The 25,575-nt window shown below is 35.0% G+C and overlaps 1 protein-coding gene across 2 annotated transcripts in view; it reads left to right on the top strand.

The window, feature by feature from the left end:
- The window catches only part of NHLRC2 (NHL repeat containing 2), a 62,339-nt gene that overhangs the window by 790 nt on the left and 35,974 nt on the right, over positions 1-25,575 (top strand). For both annotated transcript variants that reach the window (XR_002007656.4, XM_004050119.5), the window contains exons 2-4: positions 2,859-3,011; positions 20,844-21,299; positions 23,896-24,017. Coding sequence is in view for 1 of the 2 variants with exons in the window: in XM_004050119.5 (XP_004050167.3) it covers positions 2,859-3,011; positions 20,844-21,299; positions 23,896-24,017 (731 nt within the window). In the remaining variant the exon portion in view is untranslated. The remainder of the gene's footprint in view (positions 1-2,858; positions 3,012-20,843; positions 21,300-23,895; positions 24,018-25,575) is intronic.

Here is a 25,575-nt window from a genome sequence, read left to right on the forward strand (position 1 = left end):
TATTTTTAGTAGAGACGGCGTTTCACTATGTTGGCCAGGCTGGTCTCGACCTCCTGATTTCAAGTGATCCTCCCGCCTCCGTTTCCCAAAGTGCTGGGATTACAGGCGTGAGCCACCGCGCCCGGCCTGCCACACACAGTCCTAAACACTTGAGGGATACCTAAACACTTGAGGAGATATTACCTTATTCAATTACCTCTATAGCCCAGTGAGGTGCTCCTATCATTCCCCTTTTACAGTTGAGGAAATGGAAGCACAGAGAGGTTAGGTAACATGCCCAGGGCCTCACAGCTGATAACTGCCCCAGTTGGATTATACAGACCCTAGATTTGCTGGTTTCTTAGCTGTGCTGTGCTTCTCCGTTCAAAGTCGTGAAACTAATACTTTTAAAAATCGGAATCAATTATAGCCTATTTCCAGGGTTTAAATCCTGGCTATGTGAGCTTTTGGAGCATGAAGGAACAGATATTCCCGGCAGGGATGTTTGTGAAGCACATCTTGCCATGATAAATTAAAACGTATTTTACCTTCTTTGGATGGGAGTAGCATTGCTTTGCCTGATGGTGCTGGCATGTGTCCTGGCGTGACACTGAAACCACATGTATAGTTAATTGGTTGGATGTGGCAGAATTCAGTTATCTCATGGGAGGTATATCGGAACCTGCCTCCGACAACAGAGTATTGGTGTCTTTCCAAGTCTTTTGCACTACCCACCTTGAGAAGTGCTTATTTTTCCTGCTATTAATCTTATACTGGATTTGAAATATTGTGGAATTCTTACAAAAGAATTGGGTACATGAATGCTTATCCCATCAAATAAACTTTAAAATATTGTTTACATCTATACAAATATATGATTTAAAAAAGTTTTGGTGCAGAAGGTAGTTATATAATAAGTACACTGTTATAAACAAGCAGGCCATCAACTGGGATTTGGGGAATGTTTTTTATTTTCTAGTCTTGTTTGTATTTACAGGGAGTGTATTTTATTCCCGTGAGATTTGACCTCTGTGACTCATAACTAAAAAAACATATAATAAAATATTCAGGCTTTGTGTTTAACACAGTATGATTTTCTCCTGGACCCGATTATTGAGGACAGAATGCTAGAAATGACTGTTTTCTTGGTTTCTTTAGCAGTAAATTATAATCAGGAAGTCATAAACATAACTTTATCTGAAAAACTGTATGCTTTGTTCATTTCTTAGAAGACTTACATGTTTATAGGAGACAGTGCAGTGTAATGGATAGATGCACAGAGACCTGGAATTAGATCCTTGTTATTTCCATTTTGTTGGTTGTGTGATTTTGAGCAAGTTACTTGACCTCAAAGCCTTATATTTCTTACTTGCAAAACTGAACTATTATTTACCTTTCAGGATTGTTATTTGTATTGAAAGTAATATATGTAAAATTCTTAATTCACAGAAAAGCTTACTAAATGTTAGCAGCTTTTTATTGTATTCATTGTAATTATTGTTATTGTAAAATACATTTTATTAAGCCTGGTAAGTATCTAGCACAGTGACTGAGATGTAGTCATTCCTTCTATACCCCCGATCTAAGCCACTCTTGACTATTTACAGAAAAGTCACAGAAGACAGATTAATAAATATTTTGCAAGTAGGATATGAAATATACATTAATTAGTGTGAAGTTTTGTATGATCACTTGATCTGGTATATAATTAATATTTTAACAAAATGGATAATTAAGAGGTCACTGTACCCTGAAAGCTCATTAGTTTGGACTAATTGGCCCAAATACTAGTTTGATCTGCAGATTTTTTTTCTAGAATTTTGTTACGATTGAGTAACTACAGTTGTTGTTAGTCATTAGCTGTTACTGTTTACTTATTCCTCCCAAGTTTGGCTTTCAGTTGCTAAAAGCTATTCTAAATACCTGCTTCAAGGTATAATTAATAGTTGTAATAGCTGCATTGAGTTATTTATAAGCAGTAAACTTTGTTTTCTTAAATTGGTTAAATAGGGATGCTGTACTTTATTATTAGCTAACAAAATCTTTCTTCATAGTACAGAGCTTTCTTTTTTTGGAGGAAAGGGAACACGTTCTTCATTAATATTAATGTTACCTCAGTGAAATCTGTGACAATAATAAGTGTATTTTGCTTAACTTTACATTTAGCATATTTTATTTTGTATTTACAGTCTCATCCAAATCCAGAATATTTCAGTTTCTTCTCCTTTAGGAAACTGTTTTAGGTATTTTGTACGTTTATCCTTACACACATTTCACTCCTTTTTGATGTTTAGTTATATCTTACTATTCTTAAGCTTGACCTTTATTCTCAGTAGCCCATTTGTATCTAATTGTTTATGTAATTAGGTTCATTTGCTTTTTGATATTTCTTCCTTTTTTTTTTTTTTTTGCCTAAGTGTGTTGCCTTTACTCCTTTTCACAGACTGTTACCCTATTTCTGAAAGAATTTAGTAGCTTTTTCTTGCTTTATTTGCAGACGGCATCATAATAGCAGCTTTCCCGTCCTCTACTCCTCCTGCTCCCCCACCCGTACCCCCATCCCTTCCTTTTCTTTCTTCCCTTTTTGGGCTTTTAATCTCTACTAATTTGCCTTTTTGGTATGTTCTTCCAAACCCAAATACCTGTTTAGTCACAGTCATAAAGATATGTCTTTTTTTTCTTTTGTTGATAGAAAATGATGGTTCATAGTAAACAACTATAAATACATGCAACTGCCACAGCCTTTATATGGTGCTACTCTCTCAAAGTGTTTATTTGCATTAGTCTTAAAAAAAAAAAAGGTCACATTTTAATGGAAAGTTTTAGGTAAATTTTGTCTTTCTCTTTCAGCATTGTAATTTATTTTATGTAAATTTCAGGATTAGAATGGCTGAACACAGAAGAACCTATTTCTGTCTACAAGGATCTATGTGGAAAAATAGTCGTCCTTGATTTCTTCACCTACTGCTGCATAAACTGTATTCACCTATTGCCAGATCTCCATGCATTAGAACACACATACTCTGATAAAGGTATCTGCTCTTTAATTAGTTTCTAACAGACTGTCCTGGCATAGTCACTGGAAGAGTGGCTGACTCATTAGCTCATAGGAGAATGAACATTTGGCAAGACTTCAGGGATTCTAAAAGTAATCTCTTATCTATGAATTAAAGACTTCATGTACCTTTTCATAAAGGATTAAGCTTAGTGATAGTGGTTTGCCTATCTAAAGAACCAGCATTTAGTATATGGTTTTTCTCTGAGGATAGGGGCATAATTTGCTATTTTTCATGATCAGATGTTTTAAAAGGTCTTTTTGTATGTTGAGGCTGACTTAAATTTGTTCTATTAAAGAAATAAAATATCTGACCTTAATTTTACACTGTTTTCACTGTGATACAAAGGTTTAAAGTTCTTATTAGGAAATGTGACTAGGCTTTCATTAATATTGAATGACATGAACTGCAGTGGAATGCAAAATATAACAGATACTCTTTCTTTGACCCTGCTTCATTAAAAAATGATTTATTACAGCTAATGTTTTTCAAAGCACACTAGGAAATCCATTTTTATGGTATTACAAATTCTAAAGATGTAGGAGATTATACTTATTGGCTTTAGAAGTTTGAAAAATTAATCAGATTTTTTTTTGTCTACTTTCTAAAAAAGCATGGGAGTGAATGAAATTAATTAAAAGTATCATTTAATTAGGTTTAAATGAATTGAAGCACTAATCTTGGAGTGAATAAAAAAAAAAGAGATAGGGTCACCGATCCCGTGATAGTAAAGATGAGAATAGAATATATACGTATGAAAGTAAAGGATATTCTGAAACTTAACTTTAAAGGGGAAGTGATAGAGAAATCTTCAGTGCAACTGAAACTTCAGATGCTTTTGAATTGTAATACATTGTATGTTAAAATTACCAGTCAAATGATTTATCAAGAACTCAAATATTTCTACTAGCTAAATCCTGTTATTAAAAATTTATCTGTATGGATTTAAGAAATATGGATATCTTATCTCCTAGGTTTTAGATGCCAGTGTTTCTTGTTCAAGACATCACATTTATTGAACATGTTGTTATGTGCAGGGTACTCAGCTAACTGCTGAGGAAATATGTAACAAAATTGAATAAAAAACATTATGGAACCTAAGGAAAGGAATAAGTCACTTTGCCTAGAAACGTTGGAAAAGATTTCTCAGAGAAGGAGACAATTGAGCTAGAACTTGAAAAATGAGCAGGAGTGCAGCTGAAAATGAAAGTGGGGCAGAAGGGACACTCCTGGCTGAGGAAGCGTCAGGTAAACAAGCATGGAATCACAGAGGAGTAGGATTCTTGCTCCAAGAACAGGTAAATAATTTAGTGTGGCAAGATTGTAAGGGTTCATGGTAAAAGTAAAAGGAGACAAAGGTAGGTTAGGTTAGGACCACATTGTGAAATGCATTGTATAGCATCCTTAATAGTTTAGACTTTTCCTTCTGTGAGGATACAGAGATTGAAGTTTGTTTTTGATTTGTTTTTTTAGTAGACGGATGACGTTTGTGTTTTAGAATGGCATTACACATGGAGTTAAGAATCTCAAAGTTTACCAGTTCCATACCTAAGATCACCCCTGAAAGACTATTTGGTGAACTCATGGTTAACCCCATACCTTAAGCAGATTCAGTGACTTTCTAGAATGGATCCTTATAGTCTCCTACTAGTTTACTGGAAACATTGTTTTTGTAGCACATTGTGACAAAAAAAATAAAAATATTTTTATATACAAATACGCTTCTGAAAAGTAAAATACTTTGTAAGTGGAGCAAGAATTCACTGTCAGTTTCAACAAAGAATCGCAAAGCATACACAAAGAACAGGGAAGTACAGCCCATTCAAGAACAGGGAAGTACAGCCCATTCAAAGGAAAAAAATAAACCGATAGAAATTGTCTCTAAAAAATACCTGATACATATCTATGAGACAAAGACTTTAAAACACTGTCTTAAAGATGCCCAGATAACTAAAGGGAAATATGGAAAAAGTTTTAAAAAAACAATGTATGAAGAAAATGGAAATACAATAAAGAGATAGAAGACCTAAATGGAAGCTAGAAAGAAATTCTGGAACTGAAAAGTGGACTAACGGAGAGGAGAAACTCACTATAGAGGCTCCTTGACTTATAGTGCAGCTGATAAACCCATGGTAAGTTGAAAATATCATGAAGTTGAGAAAGTATGTTTAATGCTTGGTAGCACAGCAGATGGTTCCTGACTTATGATGATTCGACTTAAAATATTTTGACTTGATGGTGGAAAGGTGATACTCAGTAGAAATCATAACTTCCTAAATCCTAAGGAGCTCTTTGACTTACAGTGGATTATGTCCAGATAAACTCATCGTAAAGTTGAAAAATCATAAGTCATACCCTCGTAGGTCAGGGGCCATGTAGAGATTCAAAGACAGATTTGAGTAGGCAGAAAGAAGAATCAGTGAACCTGAAGATAAGGCAATGGAAATGATTAAGGAACAAACAGAACAGAGATTGAAGAAGAGAAAACAGAGCCTAAAGGACCTTGGAACACCATCAATCAGACCAGCATGTGCATTTTGGCAGAGAATATTTGAAGAAATAATGGTTGAAAACATCCCAAATTTGATGAAAAACATGAACACAAACATCTAAGAAGTTTAGTGAACTCCAAGTAGGATGAACTCAAAGAGAACCACGCCAAGACACGTTATTATCAAACTGCCTAAAACCAAAGAGAGAATTTTGAAAGCAAGAGAGAAGCAACTCATCACATACAAGGAATCTTCAATAATCAGCTGATTTCTCATCAGAAACTTTGGAGGCCAGAAGGCAGTGGGCCAATATATTCAAAGTACTAAAGGAACAAAACTGTCAACCAAGAATTCTATGACTGGCAAACTGTCCTTCAAAAGTGAGAGAGAAATAAGACATTTCCAGATAAATAAAAGCTAAGGGAGTTCATTAATAGACCTGTCCTGAAAGAAATGCTAAAGGAGTCCTTCAGGTTGAAATGAAAGGACACTAGACAATAATTCAAAGCCTGTGAAGAAATAAAGATCTCAGTAAAAGTAAATAATAGGCAAGTATAAAAACTAGTGTTATTGTAACATTGGTATTTAACTCCACTTTTTGTTTTCTACATGATTTAAGAGACTACTATATTTTTAAAATTATTCTAAAAGCTAATGTTATTGTAACATCACATTTTGTTTTCTATGTATTTTTTTTTTTTTTTGAGACAGAGTCTTGCTCTATTCCCCAGGCTAGAGTGTAGTGGCACATCTCGGCCTACTGCAACCTCTGCCTCTCAGGCTCAAGCAATTCTCCTGCCTCAGCCTCCCAAGTAGCTGGGATTACAGGTGCCTGTGACCACGCCCAGCTACTTTTTGTATTTTTTTAGTAGAGACAGGGTTTACTATGTTGGCCAGGCTAGTCTTGAACTCCTGACCTCAGGTGATTCGCCCACCTCAGCCTCTCAAACTGCTGTATGGGATTACAGCCATGAGCCACCGAGCCCGGCCTATTTTCTATGTAATTTAAGAAACTAATGCATTAAAGTAATTATTAGTTTATATATTTGGAGATATAATGTACAAAGATGTAATTTGGGGCCATCAACAACTGAAAGGGATGGGATGGAGGTGTTAAAGGAGCAGAGTTTTTGTGTGTTATTGAAGCTGGCATAAATTCAAATTAGAGCGTAATAACTTTAAGATGTTAAATGTACTTCCTCTGGTTACCACAAAAAAAAAAAAGAAAGAAAGAATATACACAAAATGAAATAAGAAAATAATTTAAATGTTTCACTACAAAATAAAAATCAACTAAACAAAAAAAAAAACAGTAATGTAGGAAATGAGGGACAAAAAAGCTCTAAGGCATGTAGAAAACAAATAGCCAAATGACAGATAAGTCCCTCTTTGTCAATAATTACTTTAAATGTAAATGGATTAAGTCCTCTAATTGAAAGGCAGAAATTGGCAGAATGAATAAATAACATATTCCAACTATATGTTGTCTTCAAGAGACTCACTTTAGATCCAAAGATACAAACAGGTTAAAATTGAAAGGATGGAAAAGGATATTGTATGCAAATTGTAACTAAAAGAGAGCTGGGATGGCTATGCTAGTATCAGACAAAATGGACTTTAAATCTAAAAAGGTTACAAGAGACAAAGAAGGACATTATATACTAATAAAAAGCCCAAGCCGAGCACAGATTGCACCTGTAATCCCAGCTACTCAGGAGGCTGAGGCAGGAAGATCACTTGAGGCCAGGAGTTGGAGACCAGCCTGAGTAACATAGCAAGACCTCATTTATTAAAAAATAAAATTAATACATAGATGATATGATTATAATGATAAAATGATTATAAACAGGCACTTAATAACAGACAAAATATATGAACAAAAATTGACAGAATTGAGGGGAGAAATAGACAATTCTACAATAGTATTGGAGAATTATACCCAATATATACAGGACGCTCTCCCCAACAAGATAACACTACCCAACAACAACAGGATTGCATATGGGACATTTTCCAGGATAGACCATTAGTTATGCCACAAGTTAATTTCAATAGATTTTTTTTAAAGATAAATATTAAAGTATCTTTTCTGATCACAGATGAAGTTAGAAAACAATAACCAAAGGAAAATTGGAAAATTCACAAATTTGTGGAAATCAAACAGCACACTCTTAAATAACCAGTGGACCAAAGAAGAAAACACATAGGTAATTATTAGAAAATACTTAGAGATGAATGAAAACACAATGTAACAAAACTTATGGCACATGGTGAAAACAGGGCTAAGGAAGAAATTTATGGTTATAAATGCTTATATTAAAAAACAAGAAATATCTTAAATCTAAGGTGTAATATATTAGAATTTTACACCTTAAGAATCTAGAAAAAGAAAAACACAGTAAACCCAAAGCTAACTGAAGGAAGGAAATAAAGATTCAAGCAGGGAGAAACAAAATAGATAATAGAAAAGTAATAGAAAAGATCAATTTGGGTACAACCAACCAAAAGTTGGTTCTCTAAAAGTACCAGAAAAATTCCTAGACCTTTAGCTAGCTAGACTAAGAAAAAAGAAGACTCAAATTATTAAAATCAGGAATGAAAATGGGAACATTACTACTGATTCTACAGAAATAAAAAGGATTGTAAGAGTACTATGAGCAATTGTACATTAACAAATTGGATAACCTAGATGAAGTAGACAAAATTTCTGAAAACAAAACCTACTAAGACTAAACTATGAAGAAATAGAAAACCTGAATAGACCTATATCTGGTAGCATTATTCTCAATAGCCAAGATTTAGAAACAACCTAAGTGTCCATTGATGGATCGTGGGTGAGGAAAATGTGGTGTATGCATACAGTGGAATGTTATTCAACCTTGGAAGGAAATTCTAACATGGATGAACTTTGAGGACATTATGTTAGGTGAAAAAAAATTCACAATTTATGCCACTTATAAAAATTCAAATACTACATAATTTCACTTACACAGGGTACTTAGAGTAATCTGAATCATAGAGACAAAGTAAAATGGTGGTTTCTAGTGACTAGCGAGAGGGGAGAATGCGGAGCTATTGTTTAATGGGTACATTTTCAGTTTTGCGAGATGAAATGAATTCTGGAGATGGAGGATGGCAATGGTTGCACAGCAATAGGAATGTACTAAATACCCTGAAATGTACACTTAACAAACGGTTAAAATAGTAAATTTTATGGAAGAAACTATAAGAACACAAAAATGAGCCAGGCGTGGTGTCTCACGCCTATAATCCCAGCACTTTGGGAGGCCAAGGCAGGCGGATCATGAGGTCAAGAGATGGAGACCATCCTGGCCAACATGGTGAAACCCTGTCTCTACTAGAAATACAAAAATTGCTGGGTGTGGTGGCGCACCCCTGTAATCCCAACTACTAGGGAGGCTGAGGCAAGAGAATCGCTTGAACCCACGAGGCAGAGATTGCAGTGAGCTGAGATTGCGCCACTGAACTCTAGCCTTGCGACAGAGCAAGACTCCGTCTTAAAAAAAAAAAACACACACGCACAGAAAAATGGGTTTTTAACAACTATTTTAAAAATGAACCTTACAAGGTCAGAATTGTGCACCACTGGGAGGGGTACAGTCAGTGGTGTGTTGAAGCTGGCTCCTGTAGGCTGGTGAGAGCCATTTGTTAAATATGTAAGAAATTTTATGAGCCAGTGGTAATCTTGAAATCAGCCATAGTGGGAGTATTTAGACCATGGAAATCAACAAATGCTACAAATCAGAGGTTTTTTGGGTTTTTTTTGAGACAGAGTCTTGCTCTGTCGCCCAGGCTGGAGTGCAGTGGCGCCATCTCAGCTCACTGCAAGCTCCGCCTCCTGGGTTCAAGCGATTCTCCTACCTCAGCCTCCCGAGTAGCTGGGACTACAGGCGCCCCTCACCACGCCCAGCTAATTTTTTGTGTTTTTAGTAGAGACAGGGTTTCACCGTGTTAGCCAGGATGGTCTCGATCTTCTGACCTCGTGATACGCCTGCCTTGGCCTCCCAAAGTGCTGGGATTACAGGCGTGAGCCACCGCGCCTGGCCACAAATGAGAGGTTTTTAAAAATCGCTTTTCATCCACCCCGTTCCTCTCACCATATAATAGAGCTGGTTTATTAGCATATTACTGGGTATGATTTGCTGGCCCAATAACTCACTTGTTAATGTGGTAGAGAATACTGACTAGTGATTTTCTGTATTTGGCTTAGAATATTGTTTGTGGAATATATTTCTTTTTTAGATTACCGTAGAACTTTTTCTTTAATTTGCCACAGGTTTGTGAAGAATATTAGAAAAAAGGAAAAGCACGAGAAATAGTTGAGAATGCCATTGTGATAAGTGTTCACAGAGGCTTTCTTTTTTTTTTTTTTAATATAACTTCGACTTTTTTTTTTTTACTTTAAGTTCTGGGATACATGTGCTGAACGTGCAGGTTTGTTACATAGTGGAATAAATTTTTAACCATTAAAAAATATTTTGTAAGTAGTCTCAACATTGTATTTCAAAGAAACATTGCTTCTGTAATATGCTACTATGTGAAAATCCTAATAACTTTAAAGATTTTTATATTGATTAGAAGATAAGTTCAGTTCATATTCATAAAAGCAGACATAACCAGAAATGATCACATGGCAGCTCAATAAGCTGTCACTAAGTCACTAAATTAAATTTGCTTTTTTGTAGTTAAATATCTTCTCCCATTACTATTTGATGTACTTCTGAATGTATCTGCAGCAGTGCTATTTATGTTCTCGAAGTGCCATTTGGCAGTATATTTAAAATTCCATGAAATGTTCTGCTCATTTTACCATAAAGCCAGAAATGCTCCACTGAATAAGGAAGTGTTTATTAATTCAAAACACCTTGAAAGAGGCCCAATTTCATAATCAACTTGCTTCCTCCAAATCAGCTTTTAAACGCAGGTTTGTAATAGGGGCCAGTGCCACTTTCACAGTTGCAAATGAGAAATCGCAAATGCCAAAAAGTTTGAAAGCAAAAAGCAAAACGTACTTAATAGGAATGAATTGTTCTGATGTTTAAACATTTTTAAAGAAGCAACTATGCCCTAAGATTGTTATTAATTAATAATAACTTAGTACATATTTATGTTAAACTGCAAGTGATATTTTACCATTTTCTACTTGAGAACTTCTAAGTTTTTTATTTATGGTGTATACATTAATGGTATGTTATTATATAGTACTGAAATTGAACATAATGGCTATTATCTAAGGAAAAGCACTTTTGTTTTATAAGAAAACTTCTATTAGGAAAGCCTTGTGTATTTTAATGTGATTGCTAGGTGTATGTTAATGTATAACTAAGTCAGACTTCTAAAAATCTGAATTTCATATTACTGTTGAGTAAATGCTAGTATTATCATATAGTATATGCTTTTTTCTGTTTTATACTTTATTAAAAATTAGAAGAATGCACTTTAAATTTTATAGTAAAACTAAGCCTTTAAATAAGTCTATATATAATTTCACTTTGTGTCATTGTTCTCAAACCTCGCCTGCCCCCCTCCCCGCCTCCACCCCCGGCTCCTTCACCAGGTTTGATAGTTTTCATTAGGAGTACTCACAAGATTCAGCATGTAATTGTACTCATGACTATATTATAGCAAAAAGATACCAAGCAGAATCAGGAAAGGGAAAAGATGCATGGGGCTGAGTTGAAGGGAGACCAGGTACAAGATTCTAGAGTCTTCTTTCAGTGGAGTCAACCCAAGGTGCTCTTAATTTCCTCAGCAGTGTGTTGTGACAGCACATTTGGGATGTTGCCAACCAGAGAAGCTTAGAAATAACCAAGGCTTTTATTGGGGGCTGGTCATCTAGGCAGCTTCTGCCTGCTGTCATGTTTCTAAAGTTCAGATTCTCAGAAGGAAAGCAGGTATTCAGTATAAGCTGTATTGTTTGTACAAACATTTTAGGCAAAGTGAGCCACTTATCAGTTCTAGGAATGGTGAAAACCCTCCCGAAATCTAAGCTCCCAGAAGCCAGGCAAGAGCCAATCTTGTTTGCACACCTTTTAAAGGATAGCAGTCAGGGCTACTATGTTAACTCTTTCTGCACACACTTTATATTTTCTTTATTCAGTAGTTCGTCTATTCTGTGTTCTTAAATAAAGTACTATGAAAACACTGCCAATTTATGGCATATTTTCAGATGTTTAGTGTGGACAACAGCCTGACATCAGTGTTTGATTGGCTTTCAAATTTGCTTCTCATTTATTTCCCAATTTAGTGTTCAGCGATTTTGATCCTTTCATTTTTATGTTTCCATTGTTCTTAGTATAAAAATGAAAATTTTCCCTCTCCAGCATCTTTTCCACACCCTTCTCATCCTTCCTCAAGGCTGTTCTAGCCTCCCTGGCTTTCCTTCAGTTCCTAAGTATCATCGTTCCTCTTGCTTTAACACCTTGACACAGTGTTCCCTCTGCCTGGAATCATCGTCTCATCCTTTTTGTCTAGTGAAGCCATGGTTGTCTTCTGGATCTCAGAATGTCTCCATTACCGGTTTTTGTTTTTGTTTTTTTTTTTAGCATCTTTCGAAATGCCTCAAATAGTCTCAATCCTTGCATTTAACTAGGTTTTTACATTGCCTGTGATTAAACTACACGTTCTGCTATAGTATATACAATTGTAATTGAGTGCATTTAGAAGTATACGTCTCTCAATAAGACTTTTGAAGCTTTAAAAATACGTATTTTAAAAAGTGGTTTTATTACTAATATTTTAGAAGCAGTTATATATTTATCATGTTTTTTGTTTGTTAGTCAGAGACAAGGTCTCACTCTGTTGCCTGGGCTGGATTTCACTGGTGCGATCACAGCTCACGGCAGCCACGACCTCCTGGGCTCAAGTGATCTGCCCGCCTCAGCCTCTCAAAGTGCTGGTATTAGAAATAGCCTGAGCCACCATGTATGTGTGGTTTTTTTATTGGTGGTGATGGTGGTGTTTTACTTCACTGAGAAGAAGGAAGTTACAATTTTTGATATAGTTTCTCCTTCCCTCATTCCCTTCTTCCTTGCCCTCTTCTCTCCCTCTTTCCTGTCTCCCTCTCTTCTTTCCTTTCTTCTGTATTTTCTCTTAAATGGAGTAATTTTGATCCCTATGTTGGCAAAGGATTCATAAAGGGAAGAATCTTTTACATCTGCTTTTCAGTATACATGATTAACAGAAAACGCAAAATAATTTAAGAAAAATCTGCATATTGAGGTTCTTACAGAAAAAAATGGGAGTGGATATTTGGCAATTGTGTTTGTACGTAGATCAATATAGATCTCTTATTTGGACAATATGATATGGTTTATTATACAGATTTATAAATTCCTTCAGTATTTATGTCCTGTGAAATCATTTGTTTCCTACTTACGTACTAGGCACTGGAGAATAATAAAACATGCATGGGACCTATGTAATTAGTAGGCATTATAGTCTAACAAAAGAAGGCATATAATTAAATAATCATACATATTTTTATAATTTCTGATTAGTGATCTATAGGAAAAATTATAGGCTGCTATGATGACATTATAGAGTTTAATCTGGAAGAAATCTTTCTTATGAAAGTAAAAATTGAACTTCAGTTCTAAAAGACAAGCGTGGCTTTAGTAGGTGAGAACAGATGAGAACATTCCAGTCAGAGGGAACACTGTATGCCAACCCTATAAAGCAAAAGGAATAATATTATTGAGGAACCAAAGGAAGTCCTAGAATATACTGCAGGAGGAAAAGAGTGTGGAGAAGATACTGGAGAGATGAGATTTGTTATACTAGGAACAATTGAAAGCCAATGAAGGATTTTCTGCAACAAGGTGACATGATCAGATTTGTGTTTTTAAAAGATCAGTGACTTCAGGATGGATAACTACTTGGTGGACAAGAATGGATATGGGAAATCTGTGACAAAGCTATTGTGCTGTCTGTGAATAGGATAACAACTTGAAACTAGTCATAGCTGATAAGAGCAATAGGACTTGATTGTGGATTAAGTATGGATGATGAGAGTGGGCTGATTGATTACTACAGAGATGTCCTAGATTGGTTTTTTGCTTCTATAATTGGATGGATGATGGTGCCATTCAGTGACAGGAAACACTGAAAAGGTCATATTTGGAGGAGAAGGTTATGAGTTTAGTTTGAAATATCTTTGAGACTTGCCCTTCATTCTCCATATAACTTCCCATTTTTCTTAGGATAAAGATATAAATCTTTACCATGACTTACAAGACTGATCCCATCTGTATGTTTATTCTCATTTTGTCCCACGTTCTCCATTGTTCTCTGTGCCTAGTCACTTACCTTCTTCAGTTTCTTCTATCCTTCCTGCTTCCTCTTTGTAGGTGCTGTTGTTGTCTCTCCCTGGAATCTCCTTCAGCGTTCTCTGCACCTAACACCTCATCATTCACATCTCACTTCAGTCATCACTTCTTCAAGGAAATGTTGGGATATATTCATCAGTAGGAAAATGTGTGATACATGATAACATACTTTATGATAAATATTACATATATATAATGTACACAAAATGTATACAGATTTAACTCATGGATTCTTATTTAAAATTCATTGGGTTATAAATCATTACTGTGATAATTTATTTTGGTATTCAAATGGTCCAAGATTTGACTAATAGGATCCCCTTCAGGCTGTCTTCTGTGATCTTTTGGTATTTCTTTGTCATTTTTTGAGCCCTTCCTTACTAAACACACCAAAATATTTCCATATGTATCTTGTGTTTTTCCAGCCCAACCCTGAGTCAGCTATTTCTTAAGGAGCTTTGATCCCTTTTAGTAGGGAATGGTATTGAGAAACCAAGGTCTGGGAACTAGATGTGTTCATTGCTACTATGGTGTTTTTGCTTCTAGTTTCTCAAATAATTCAGAAATTACTTAGGCTATTCCTTCCCACTTCTCAGCTTCCCCCATTAAATTACGTTATTCATCCGAAGTATCGTTAGATTTATTTTTTTCTTTGTATTTCATTTTAAGTCCCCCCCATCTTTGTTGACTTAGTTTTTGAGTGTGTAAGACAACATGGTCTTCAAAGTGAGGATGAAACAGATATTCATTCTAGCCACCCATCCCTTCTAACTGTTCTTGCCTTCCCATTTCTGTCCCATATTTTTTAAAATTTCCTTTTTTTTAAAACAAAAGGTGACATACTGTAGACATTTTTATACACTCGCTTTTTTCATGTAAAAATTTATCCCAGGAGTCACTTCATAACAGTTCATAGAGAACTTCTTGACTTTTAAAAATAACTGCATAGTACTCTGCTGTATGTGTGCCATAACTCATTCAGCCACTCTCCTATCCTGTGTGTTGGCTCTTAGATCATTCCATATTTAGCAATTATAAGCAATAAATAATCTGGTAGATATGCTTTTGTCTTGCTGGTGGAATCACTTAAGGATAAATTCCTAAAAGTGGCATTGCTGGGTCAAAGTTAAGTACATATGTAGTTTCGTTAGGTATTGCCTAGTTCTTCATCAGGAAAGTTGTACCAGTTTGTATTTCTGCTAGCAGTGTGTGAGTGTACCTCTTTCTCAGATGCTGCTTCAATAAACTGTCTTGACATACTTTTTAATTTTTACCAATCTAATAGATAGGAAATGGTATCTTGGTGTAATTTTAAGATGCATTTTTGAGTTGGGTTAATCTTATGTTTATATGGCTATTTATTGTATATGAAGTTTTGTCTGCCATTATATCCCCTAACTGGTTATTGTTTGAGTATATAAAGGCTATTGATTTCCATGTGTTAATTATTCTTGCTTCCTGAATCTTTTTTTTTTTTTTTTTTTTTTTTTTGAGACGGAGGTTTGTTCTTATTGCCCAGGCTGGAGTGCAGTGGCGTGATCTTGGTTCACCACAACGTTTGCCTCTCAGATTCAAGCAATTCTCCTGCCTCAGCCTCCCGAGTAGCTGGGATTACATGGATGTGCCACCATGCCCGGCTAATTTTGTATTTTTAGTAGAGACAGAGTTTCTCCATGTTGGTCAGGCTGGTCTTGGCCTCCTGACCTCAGGTGATCGGCTGGTCTCGGCCTCCCAAAGTGTTGGGATTACAGGCGTGAGCCACTGCACCTGGCCCTGAATCTTTTATTATTTGACTTAGTTTTATAATTGAGTCTCTGGACTTTTCTTGATATACTGTTACAGCTCCATATAGAAATTTTTCAGTCTTATGCCTCTAATTGATTTCACTTGTCTAATTATGTTGGCTAATCCCCCACGCCCCACCTCAATTTATTGTTAAACAATAGTAGAGATGGTAGGCATTTTTTTCCTTATTCTTTATCGTATTGGAAGTACTTCTGTTTTTATACTACTGGAAATACTTCTATTGTATACTGTACTTCTGTTTTTATACCAGTTTCTGGTTTTATACTTAGTTAAATTTATTTAATCAATTAACAAAGTATGAAAGATTAGTGTAAGTAATTATATGTCAATAAACCTAATGATTAAAAAGAATCTATCTCTGCTACTTCTGGGTTTGGAGGAGGATGGTGGCCACCTGATCTTTAATCTCCCCACTGTCCCTCCCCTCTGTTCCAAATAATAAAAAAGGGGAGAACAAGTAAAATCTCACTTGGCCCTGCATTTCACAATACTAGGAGACAGAGAATATCATGGCCTTGACATTACATGTAAGTTCAGAAATAAACTAAATTCCCATAAAGGTTCTATTGCTGTAAGTCTGTGGATGCCAAGAACAAGTGTAGGGGAGACTTAAAACACTCCATGAGAACAAGTAGAGTGGTTCAGAGTATTTAGACAAAGCACAAACAGAATAGTCTCCTTACCCCCAGAAAGAGAAGCTCCAATACAAAGTATAAAATACTGAACACAGGTTTGGACATACTAGACCATATCACCAGCTCTTACAAGAGTGCAGGACTAGGAATCGAAGCCTCAGAGAAGCATTGCTCCTGGGAGATAATCAGCTATATAAGAAAGATGTGGTTTCCCTTGGAGATAGGCCACTGAAGAGAAAAAAGCATATATGAGGGAAAAGGTAAGGTTCTAATGGAAACAAAAGAGAAAGAAGATATATCAACCCCTCCTTACACCAATGCTATTCATAAATGAAACTGCCCAGAAAAAGGGAACTGTCAGAAGAGGGCACTCTCAAACTAGGAACCCTATTCGCAAAATGAACAGGAATAGAAAAAAGCAGATCACACCTATATAAAAACTACTGCAAAAGAAGCTGAAAATGCAATTCAGAGTTAAAATGCTGATACAAAATTGACAAAACTGTAACACCTTGCTTCATACTGGATTAAATATCCTTAGCATTTAGGAATAATGAAAAAAAAACAGCTTGAATCAGAAATTTCAAAATAAGAAATGGACAAAAAAGAAACAGGGAAATGAGTGTTAATTGAATCCAGAAAAGAGAAGACAAATTCAAAATTGTATTACAAATGAAAACTTGACCAAGGGACAATAAATTTGTATAAAAATTTATTAAGGGGCATTAAAAGCAGGGAAGGAAACCCCAGAGAATGAAAATGAGCTTAAAAAAAAAAAAAAAGTTAAAAGGTTTAGAGAAAAAAATGATTGAATTGGAAAACAGGCAGAGGAGGTCCAACATAGAACTACTTGGAGACCTTCAAGAAAATCAGAACAGCTGACTGGAACAAATATCTAAAATTAGAATCCAAGAAAACTTTCTGGAAAGAAAAGAAACTTTGAATCTACATATTGAAAGGGCCTACCAGGTACCAGGGGTGATTGACCCAGAACAGTCCAAGAAGTATCCTAGTAAAATTATTATACTTTAAACATTGAAAAACAAAGAACGTAACTTACAAAGACATGTAAGTTAGACTGGCCATGCTTTTCACAAATAACGTACAAAGCAAGGCAACAGTAGAGTGACATTTCAGGAATCTTAATGAGTGTAAACCATAAACCAAAGAGATTATATCCAACCATTTGTCCTTCAAGAATCAATCAAGGTTAAAGAAAAACAGTTTGAATGTCCCAAAACTCAGAGAATACTGTGCACATGTGCCCTTTCTGGTGAATCTACTATAGGGAGAGCTAGAGAACCATGGGTGAGTAGGGAAACTGCTAATGGATGGATGGAGATTTTATACATGTAGAGCTAACACCAAAACTAAGATGTAGAGTTTTGGTATATTAGTCATAGTTTGATCAGAGAAGCACAACAACTGGGTGTAATAATGAGAGAACTAATAGAGAATTCATTATAGGTAGTTGACCTTATGTTATTGTGGAGCTACATGGCTAACTAGTATATGTGAGGCTGTTGCTTCTGTGTGCTCCTGCAACCTACCTAAGTTTACTAACTTTTCACAGTCTTCAAGCAGAGGTGTGTGTGCGTATGTTCCTGTGCTTTGGTTTGGAATTAAAAGTTGTAATTACTGGCAAATTATATCTCCTGATGGCAGGTCAGGCAGTTGAGAAGGAAAGATGGATATAAAGTAGCAGAGAACAAGGGCAAACCAGAAAGAACGTGCAAACATGAACTAGAACTTGCAAGGATAAGCTGAAACCCATGTAAGCTTTAGTTTAGATGATGAAGTGGAGCAAAACACTTATCTGGCCCAGAAATTAGAGACGCGGAAGGCGGAGATCTACAACCCTTATATTCTTACTGCTTTCATTTGCCTTGCATATCTTTTTCTACCCCTTTACTTTTAGTCTTTCTGATTCACATTTTCTTAGATGTATCTTTTATGTAAAGAACTTATCCAAATCTTTTTCTTTTAATAATGAGTTAAGCCCATTGGTATTTATTCATATGACTGGTAAAGTACAAAAGTACAAGTATTATGTGTATTTGGTTATATTTGTTGTGTTTATCAACATGATGCACTTTCTTTGCTGTTTTATTTTCCTAATCTCTTCTGATATTTATAAATGTTTACATTTATCTTTTATTAATCTTTGTACTTACAACTTTAAAAAATAATTATAGCAAAATTTGTTGAAATTTTACTCTACACTAGGTACTATGCTAAATGCCTTACACAGATTATCTCTTTTAATCCACCTGACTTATAAGGCATTTACTGTTATTTTCCTCGTTTTGCAAATGAGAAAACAGATGAACAGGTTAAGTAACTTGCCCAAGGTAACAGGTGTGCAGTCCTTCCCACTCCTCCCCACCACCTTTACCCACATCCCCCAGGCAACCATTCCTCACTGCATCTTTTTTCCCAGCTGCTTTCAAGGCGTGTGTGTGTGTGTGTGTGTGTGTGTGTGTGTTTAGCCTTTGGTTTTCAGCAGTTTGTTTATGATGTGTCTAGACATGGTTTTAATGTATTTTATTTTGTGTGTGTTGAGCTTGAATTCTCTAAATTTATATATTTAATCAAATTTTGAAAGTTGGGGCATTACTCAGTTATTTTTTTCTGCCCCAATCTTATTTATTCACTTTTTCTGGGATTCCAGTATACTTATTTAGATATTTTGAAACTGTTCCACAGGTCCCTGAGGTTCTGTTTATTTTTTTTCAGTCTTCTTTCTCTCTTTATGTTCTTTAGATTGGATTAATTTCTGTTGAGCTGTCTTCAGGTTCATTAACCTTTTCTTTGTCATGTCCTTTTTGCCAATGAGATCATCCAGTGAACTTGTGGTATTTTTCAGTTCTAACATTTTTAGTTATTTTTTATAATTTCCATTTCTCTGTTTATATTTCCTGTCTTTTTACTTCATTTGTGTTTTTCTTTACCTCATGGAGCATAGTTATCTAGTTGCTTGAAAGTCTTTGGTAAGTCGAACATCTGCTTTATCTTGGCATCGATATCTGTTGCTTGTTGTTTTTTTTTGCGCCCCCCCCCCACCCAACCTTGATAACTGACCATATTTCCTTGTTCTTTTCTTTGAATGTCAGGTAATTTTTGATTGTATCCTGGACGTTGGAATGTGATGATATGTGAACTCTGGGTTCTGTTGTAGTCCTGTAGGGAACATTGGTAGCCTAATTTTAGTAGGCATTCAACCCTCTTAATTCAAATTATAACTGCTGTCTCATCTTCCATCAGCTCTCGCTCCTTCTGTAAACCCAGTTATTCAGTTCTCAGCTCCCCAAGCATTTGCTACACTTTTAAAAATCTGTTCCATATACTGTAGTTCAGGGGTTAAACAAAGACTTCTGAGTGTTCATACTCAGAAATAAGGAGCCGCCTTCCCCAGCTCTTCTCCTCAGGGTTTTTCCCACACTGTCGAAGTTATGTGGTTTCTTGGGCTAGAGTTGCAGTGGGACTTTTGAGTTTTGGCTCTCCATACAGCTCCAAAACTGGAACCCACTCTTAGGACAAAGCTAGGAAAAGGATTGGAAAAGAAAATAAAATTGGCAGCTCACTCTTCTGTCGTTTGATCTTCTGTCATTTGCTTTTCTGAGTTTTGGCCCTCCTGTACAATCTATCTGGTCGGGTTTACTTTTCTCCATCTTCAAGCAGGGTGTGTCTTCAAGCATGCATGTTTGTGTTTTGATTCGGAATTGATAGTTATAATAGAAGCATGAGTTGCTGGGAAATTATACCTCCTGATTTGTGTGGTTTTATTTGTTTATCTTGCAGGTTTGAGTAGTTTTTGGTGGATGTGTTGGGAGATTTGAATGTTACTTAGCTGTTATTATCTCTACTACTTTGGTAGTCAATATTGAATTTTTTCACTGAATCCAGCCAAACACTGTTTTTTTTTTTTTTTGGTACTATTTTCTTGAAATAATGTATTGATTAGATAAGAGAAGTATGTTGTTTTCAGCAGTTCTGTCTACAGAAAGGCTTGTTCTAAGAACCATACAATAGGAATTTTAAATAAATCAAAAGCCTTATATTATGGAAACATCTTGCTTATATTTATTCTGTTAATCTGTAATGTAAAGTTAGATAAAAAAAAAAAAAAAGACAGTGATACAACAATAAATATCTCCCAAAAGCAGGCATAGTCAACTCTGAATTTCAAAGGGGCTTATTATAGGTGGAAAAAATTTCAACATTTAATAAAAAAAAAGATAATTTTTATAGCATTATCTAAATAAAAGAAAAAAAGTTTTAATCCTGCAATAGCCATATGAATTTGATCGTGTGTGTTTTTATGTAGTAATCAAGATTGTTATGAGATTTAAATTTGTTAGTTTTTTATATGTGTTAAAATGCAGTTGAAGATCCCAGCGTAGTTCTACTTTTCATTTTTTTTAATCTATGGACTTTTAATATTTGTGACCCAAAACCTAATGTGTAGATGATGATATTCAAACTTAAATATTTAATGATGTTTAACATATAATTTTTTCCTTTCAGATGGTCTTCTCATTATTGGTGTTCACTCGGCTAAGTTTCCAAATGAAAAAGTCCTGGATAACATTAAGAGTGCTGTTCTTCGATACAACATCACCCACCCTATGGTTAATGATGCAGATGCCAGCCTTTGGCAAGACCTAGAAGTTTCCTGCTGGCCAACTCTAGTCATACTTGGACCTCGTGGAAACATGTTGTTTTCTTTGATTGGAGAGGGACACAAAGATAAATTATTTTTATATACTTCAATTGCTTTAAAGTATTACAAAGACAGGGGGCAGATCAGAGATAATAAAATTGGAATAAAACTCTATAAAGATTCTTTGCCACCTTCACCATTGCTATTTCCTGGCAAAGTAACAGTAGACCAAGTTACTAATAGATTGGTAATAGCAGACACTGGACATCATAGAATTTTGGTCGTTTGGAAGAATGGACAAATTCAATATAGCATTGGAGGTAAAACTTGCTTCTGATTATGATATATAATGTGTTTTACAGTAAAAAAATAGTTCAAGGTAAATATAAAAGTTGAAATGTCTAAATGAAAACTAATTATAGAAAAGTGATATACATTGGCTTAATTTCCTAACAAAAATTTTTTGTTAGTTAATATGATGTCTGAATTAACCTCTTCTTACTCCCTCATAAAACAAACAAAAACACTGAAAAAGCTCCAGGTCAAAAAGAGGAAATAGTTCAGCTTTTAGGTATATTTGTATATTCTATCTTTTTTTTTTTTTTTAAACTGCTGTACTTACTGTTTCTTATGAAAACATACGTTTTGGATTTCAGACGTTTTAAGTAGAAGTATTATGTTTCACTTTCCAACAAAATATAGCCGTATCTTTTTAAAGATCATGTCAGTGCCCCATGAACTTGAGATGTAGTTTATAAAATAAATAAGCTAGAATTTATGCATAGTTTTACTTTTCTTCCTTTCTTCCATAAGAACTTGAACATGTTTCTGGATCTATTTCCAGAATAGAAATAGGTGTAGCAGAGTATGAGTATCATGCAAGCGTAGATCATTTTGTTCTATATCTCCCTGGTCTTAGATCTAAAACTACCTCTTGGTTACATCTACATAATTAATAAACTCTACTGAGTACATTCTTATTAATCTTTCTTATCTAAACTGAGCTGACATCTGACAACATGTTAGTCAAAGACAAAAGTAATTCATTTCTTTGCAATCCTGCTTTAGTAATATATGCAGCATTAGTACATAAAGTAGAAATGTCTGAGTTCCTAATATAAAAAAGCTAGTTGTGGTCCTATGCCCTGATGTTATTCTTAATATACCAAGATACAGTATGTGTTGTGTTTTGTGGTGTTTGTTTTGTTTTGGCTACTTGGTATTTTGATTTATGACAGGCAGTTATGAGAATTGAATTGTTACTCAAAAAGTGTCTTTTGTAGCAGTTTGAATTTAAGTGGTTTTAAAAGTTAATAGATTCTGTGATTTTCAAAATAGTGTAGGTGAATATTCTTTGTTAAAAGAGAAACCAGCAGCAAGCTACACTACCCAAACATAGTTCTAGAAATACTGTTATCTTTTGATACAGTTATTCTTTAATTTTTAAAAAAGAATTCTTTGGTCAGATACACTCAGGAAACACTTTTAATGCTATCAGAGTTTTATTGGTGATGGTATAATATTTCTCAAATTTTTTACTCTCCTAATTTTCCTTATGAGGGGGTATAGTACACAATATTTTCCAATCTCATATAACCACAGAACTCTCCCTTTTTTTTCAGGGAACTCTTATCAATATCAACAACAATAATAGTATTATTAACAATTGTAGGTACAGTAGACACTATATGTCTGGCATTATTCAAAACATTTTACTTGTATGAACTCATTTTTGCCTGCACAATGCTATGAGTTAGGTAATTAGTTCCATTTTACAGAAGTAAAACTGAGACACAAAGAACTTTCCCAAATCACCAGCTAGAAAGAGACAGACTTGGGATTTAGACAAGGTCTACTGGGCTCTTGAGTTCATTTTCTTTTTTTTTAAGATGGAGTCTCACTGTCACCCAGGCTGGAGTGCAGTGGCATGATCTCAGCTCACTGCAGCCTCCACCTCCTGGGTTCAAGCAATTCTGCCTCAGCCTTCCAAGTAGCTGGGATTACAGGTGCCTGCCACCATGCCTGGCTAATTTTTTGTATTTTTAGTAGAGATGGGGTTTCATTGTTTTGGCTAGGCTGGTCTTGAACCCTTGACCTCAAGTGATCTGCCTGCCTCGGCCTCCCAAAGTGCTGAGATTACAGACGTGAGCCACTGTGCCAGGCCTTGGGTTTGTTTTCTAGCCACTCTGTTACACTACCTTTTTATGGTTGCCTAGGACAATGGAGTTCCACAAAGCAGTTTGAACTGCTGATTTAGAGGCCTTGAATGGCTTGTCTGCTGGCCATGGAAATAATAGTTACATTTTATTGTGTTATATTCTCCACCCTTGAAACTCTACATGAATTGTAAAAACTGAGAAGTGGACTAGAATCACTCTCTCTTACAGTGTGTATGATATATCGTAGGACTTTGTGACAAAGTGAAATAGTAGATAAGAAGGATTCTTAATCTGGGGTCCTTGGACTCCTAAGAGAGTCTTCAGTGGTCCTCAGGATCTAGGATTGTTTACAACAATTTGGCCATGTGTATTTTTCTAGGGAAAGGGCTCATAGTTTTCATCATATTATCCAAGGAGCATATCTTTCAAAATTGTTAAAAATTGTTCATCTGTTGAACAATTGGAGTTATTTTTAAATCTTTGTAGTCTAGGTAATGGATAATTAGAATGCTTTTAAAATTATTTTCTTCGCTATATGCTGCTATGCTTAAGTGCATTAGTAATTATACTATGAGCCCTGTCATTAGCAAAACTCACTCTTAAGAAAAATGTTCCTTGGGGAACATTTTAGTTTTTAGATGGACATACCATGTTTTTATATTAAAATCCCAGCATTAAATACAAGTTTGTTTTGTTTTGTTTTGTTTTGTTTTACCTTGAGATCACTTCTTAAGTGGCAAATTTTATCTTATTTTAGGACCCAACCCTGGAAGAAAAGATGGAATATTTTCAGAATCAACTTTTAATTCTCCACAGGGTGTAGCCATAATAAATAATATCATATATGTGGCAGACACTGAAAACCACCTTATAAGAAAGGTAATTTTTATTTTAAATTTGTTTTAATACTTACAATCAGAAAAAGGAAATGTATTTGCTACATTAAATATTTGAAGTTAAAGCGTGATGCTTATGTATGTCAATGTCCTTGTTCTGCTTTTCTTGAGGTATGTACTTTAGTTTTATTCTCAAGTATCCTGTTTCTATTTGTGTCAGTATGCATTTGTCACAAAAGAAAACCCCATTCAGTTCTTTTTTTAACCCTTGTTTCAAAGCTGTGTCCCTAATCACTCAAAAGCTCCTCATTTTGAAGTATCTTCCTAACCACTAGTTTACAATGATCCTTTGTCCTTTTTCAGTTGAATTTTCTCAAACTAGAAAAAAAATCCTACCACTCCTGCTTCTCTTCAACTCTTATGCTTTGGCTGGAAATACTGATTAGCCAATTCGTCTTAAAACTTGTTTGATTTTATTATGTGTTCTTATTTCTAAAAAGTCAGCTAATACATAAACGTAAAAAAAAATCCCCTGACCATCAATTCCAGTTTCCCAGAGGTAACCATCCACTGTTAAAAGTGTGTGTCTTTTTGGAAATTTTCTACTCTTATAAAAATAAATTGATATTAAAAAGCCTTTTTGTAGAGAATTTTTTTAAACAAATGTAATGATGCTATGCATACATAATGTTTTGCAGGTTTTTCTAACTTTTTTTTTTGCATGTTAGTCACCTGAATGATATGACTGTATCACATTCCATTGTAGATGTACTCAGTTATTTCAGACATTTCCTCCTGATGGTTGTTTTGGCTAAACCATTGGTCTTTAAGTTGCCATGTGTTTGGAAAATAAGTAACCAAGTTCATCATACTCATCCTGTCTAAATACATTGTTTCAGATACTGCCTTGTTTTTCTCACTGTTTCTTTCAGTATTGACATTTATCCTCATTTATTTGACAATATTTTCACTTATATACACATAGTAGAAAAAAATACATATAATATATAATAATATCCACTGTACTGTAAGTCTTCCTGAGGGCTAGAAGTATGTTTTGTCTACTACTGAATCCTAGCACCTGGAAAAGACCTGGCCTATGGTAGGTGTTCAACAGATATTTGTTGGATGAATTTATGAGCAAATAATACTGTTTCAGGAAGCACTTTTGGAAGTGTGTATTCCTCAATATAAAAGTGTTACATGAAAAACAGATTTTGTGGGTTAATACATTAAAGCAGATGTGTTTTTTAAAGTCCTGCAGACTTTCTTCCAGACTTAAATATGCTAATGTATTGTTGAGTGCATTAATGGGGGGATATCTGTGCAGCATTTCTAAACTTATTTGACCAGAGAGCCGTTTATAGGCAGAGCTGCTTATAGAACTGTTTCCATGGTGTATATTTTAGGGAAAAGTGGTTTTTTAAATTACTAAATTCTTAATGATTAATATTTCGTTATCATTATCTTTTTGGGGTTGTATGTCTCTATAATTCATCGGAGGGGCTAGACCTCTAATGGTGTATTGAATTAATAAAATAGCCAGCCTGCAACATTCAGGGAGTACTTGTCCTTCTTTTTTAATCGTATGTCATTTCTCT

Source organism: Gorilla gorilla, chromosome 8, assembly GCF_029281585.2.
Source record: "Gorilla gorilla gorilla isolate KB3781 chromosome 8, NHGRI_mGorGor1-v2.1_pri, whole genome shotgun sequence".
In the NCBI taxonomy this organism is placed as follows: domain Eukaryota; kingdom Metazoa; phylum Chordata; class Mammalia; order Primates; family Hominidae; genus Gorilla; species Gorilla gorilla.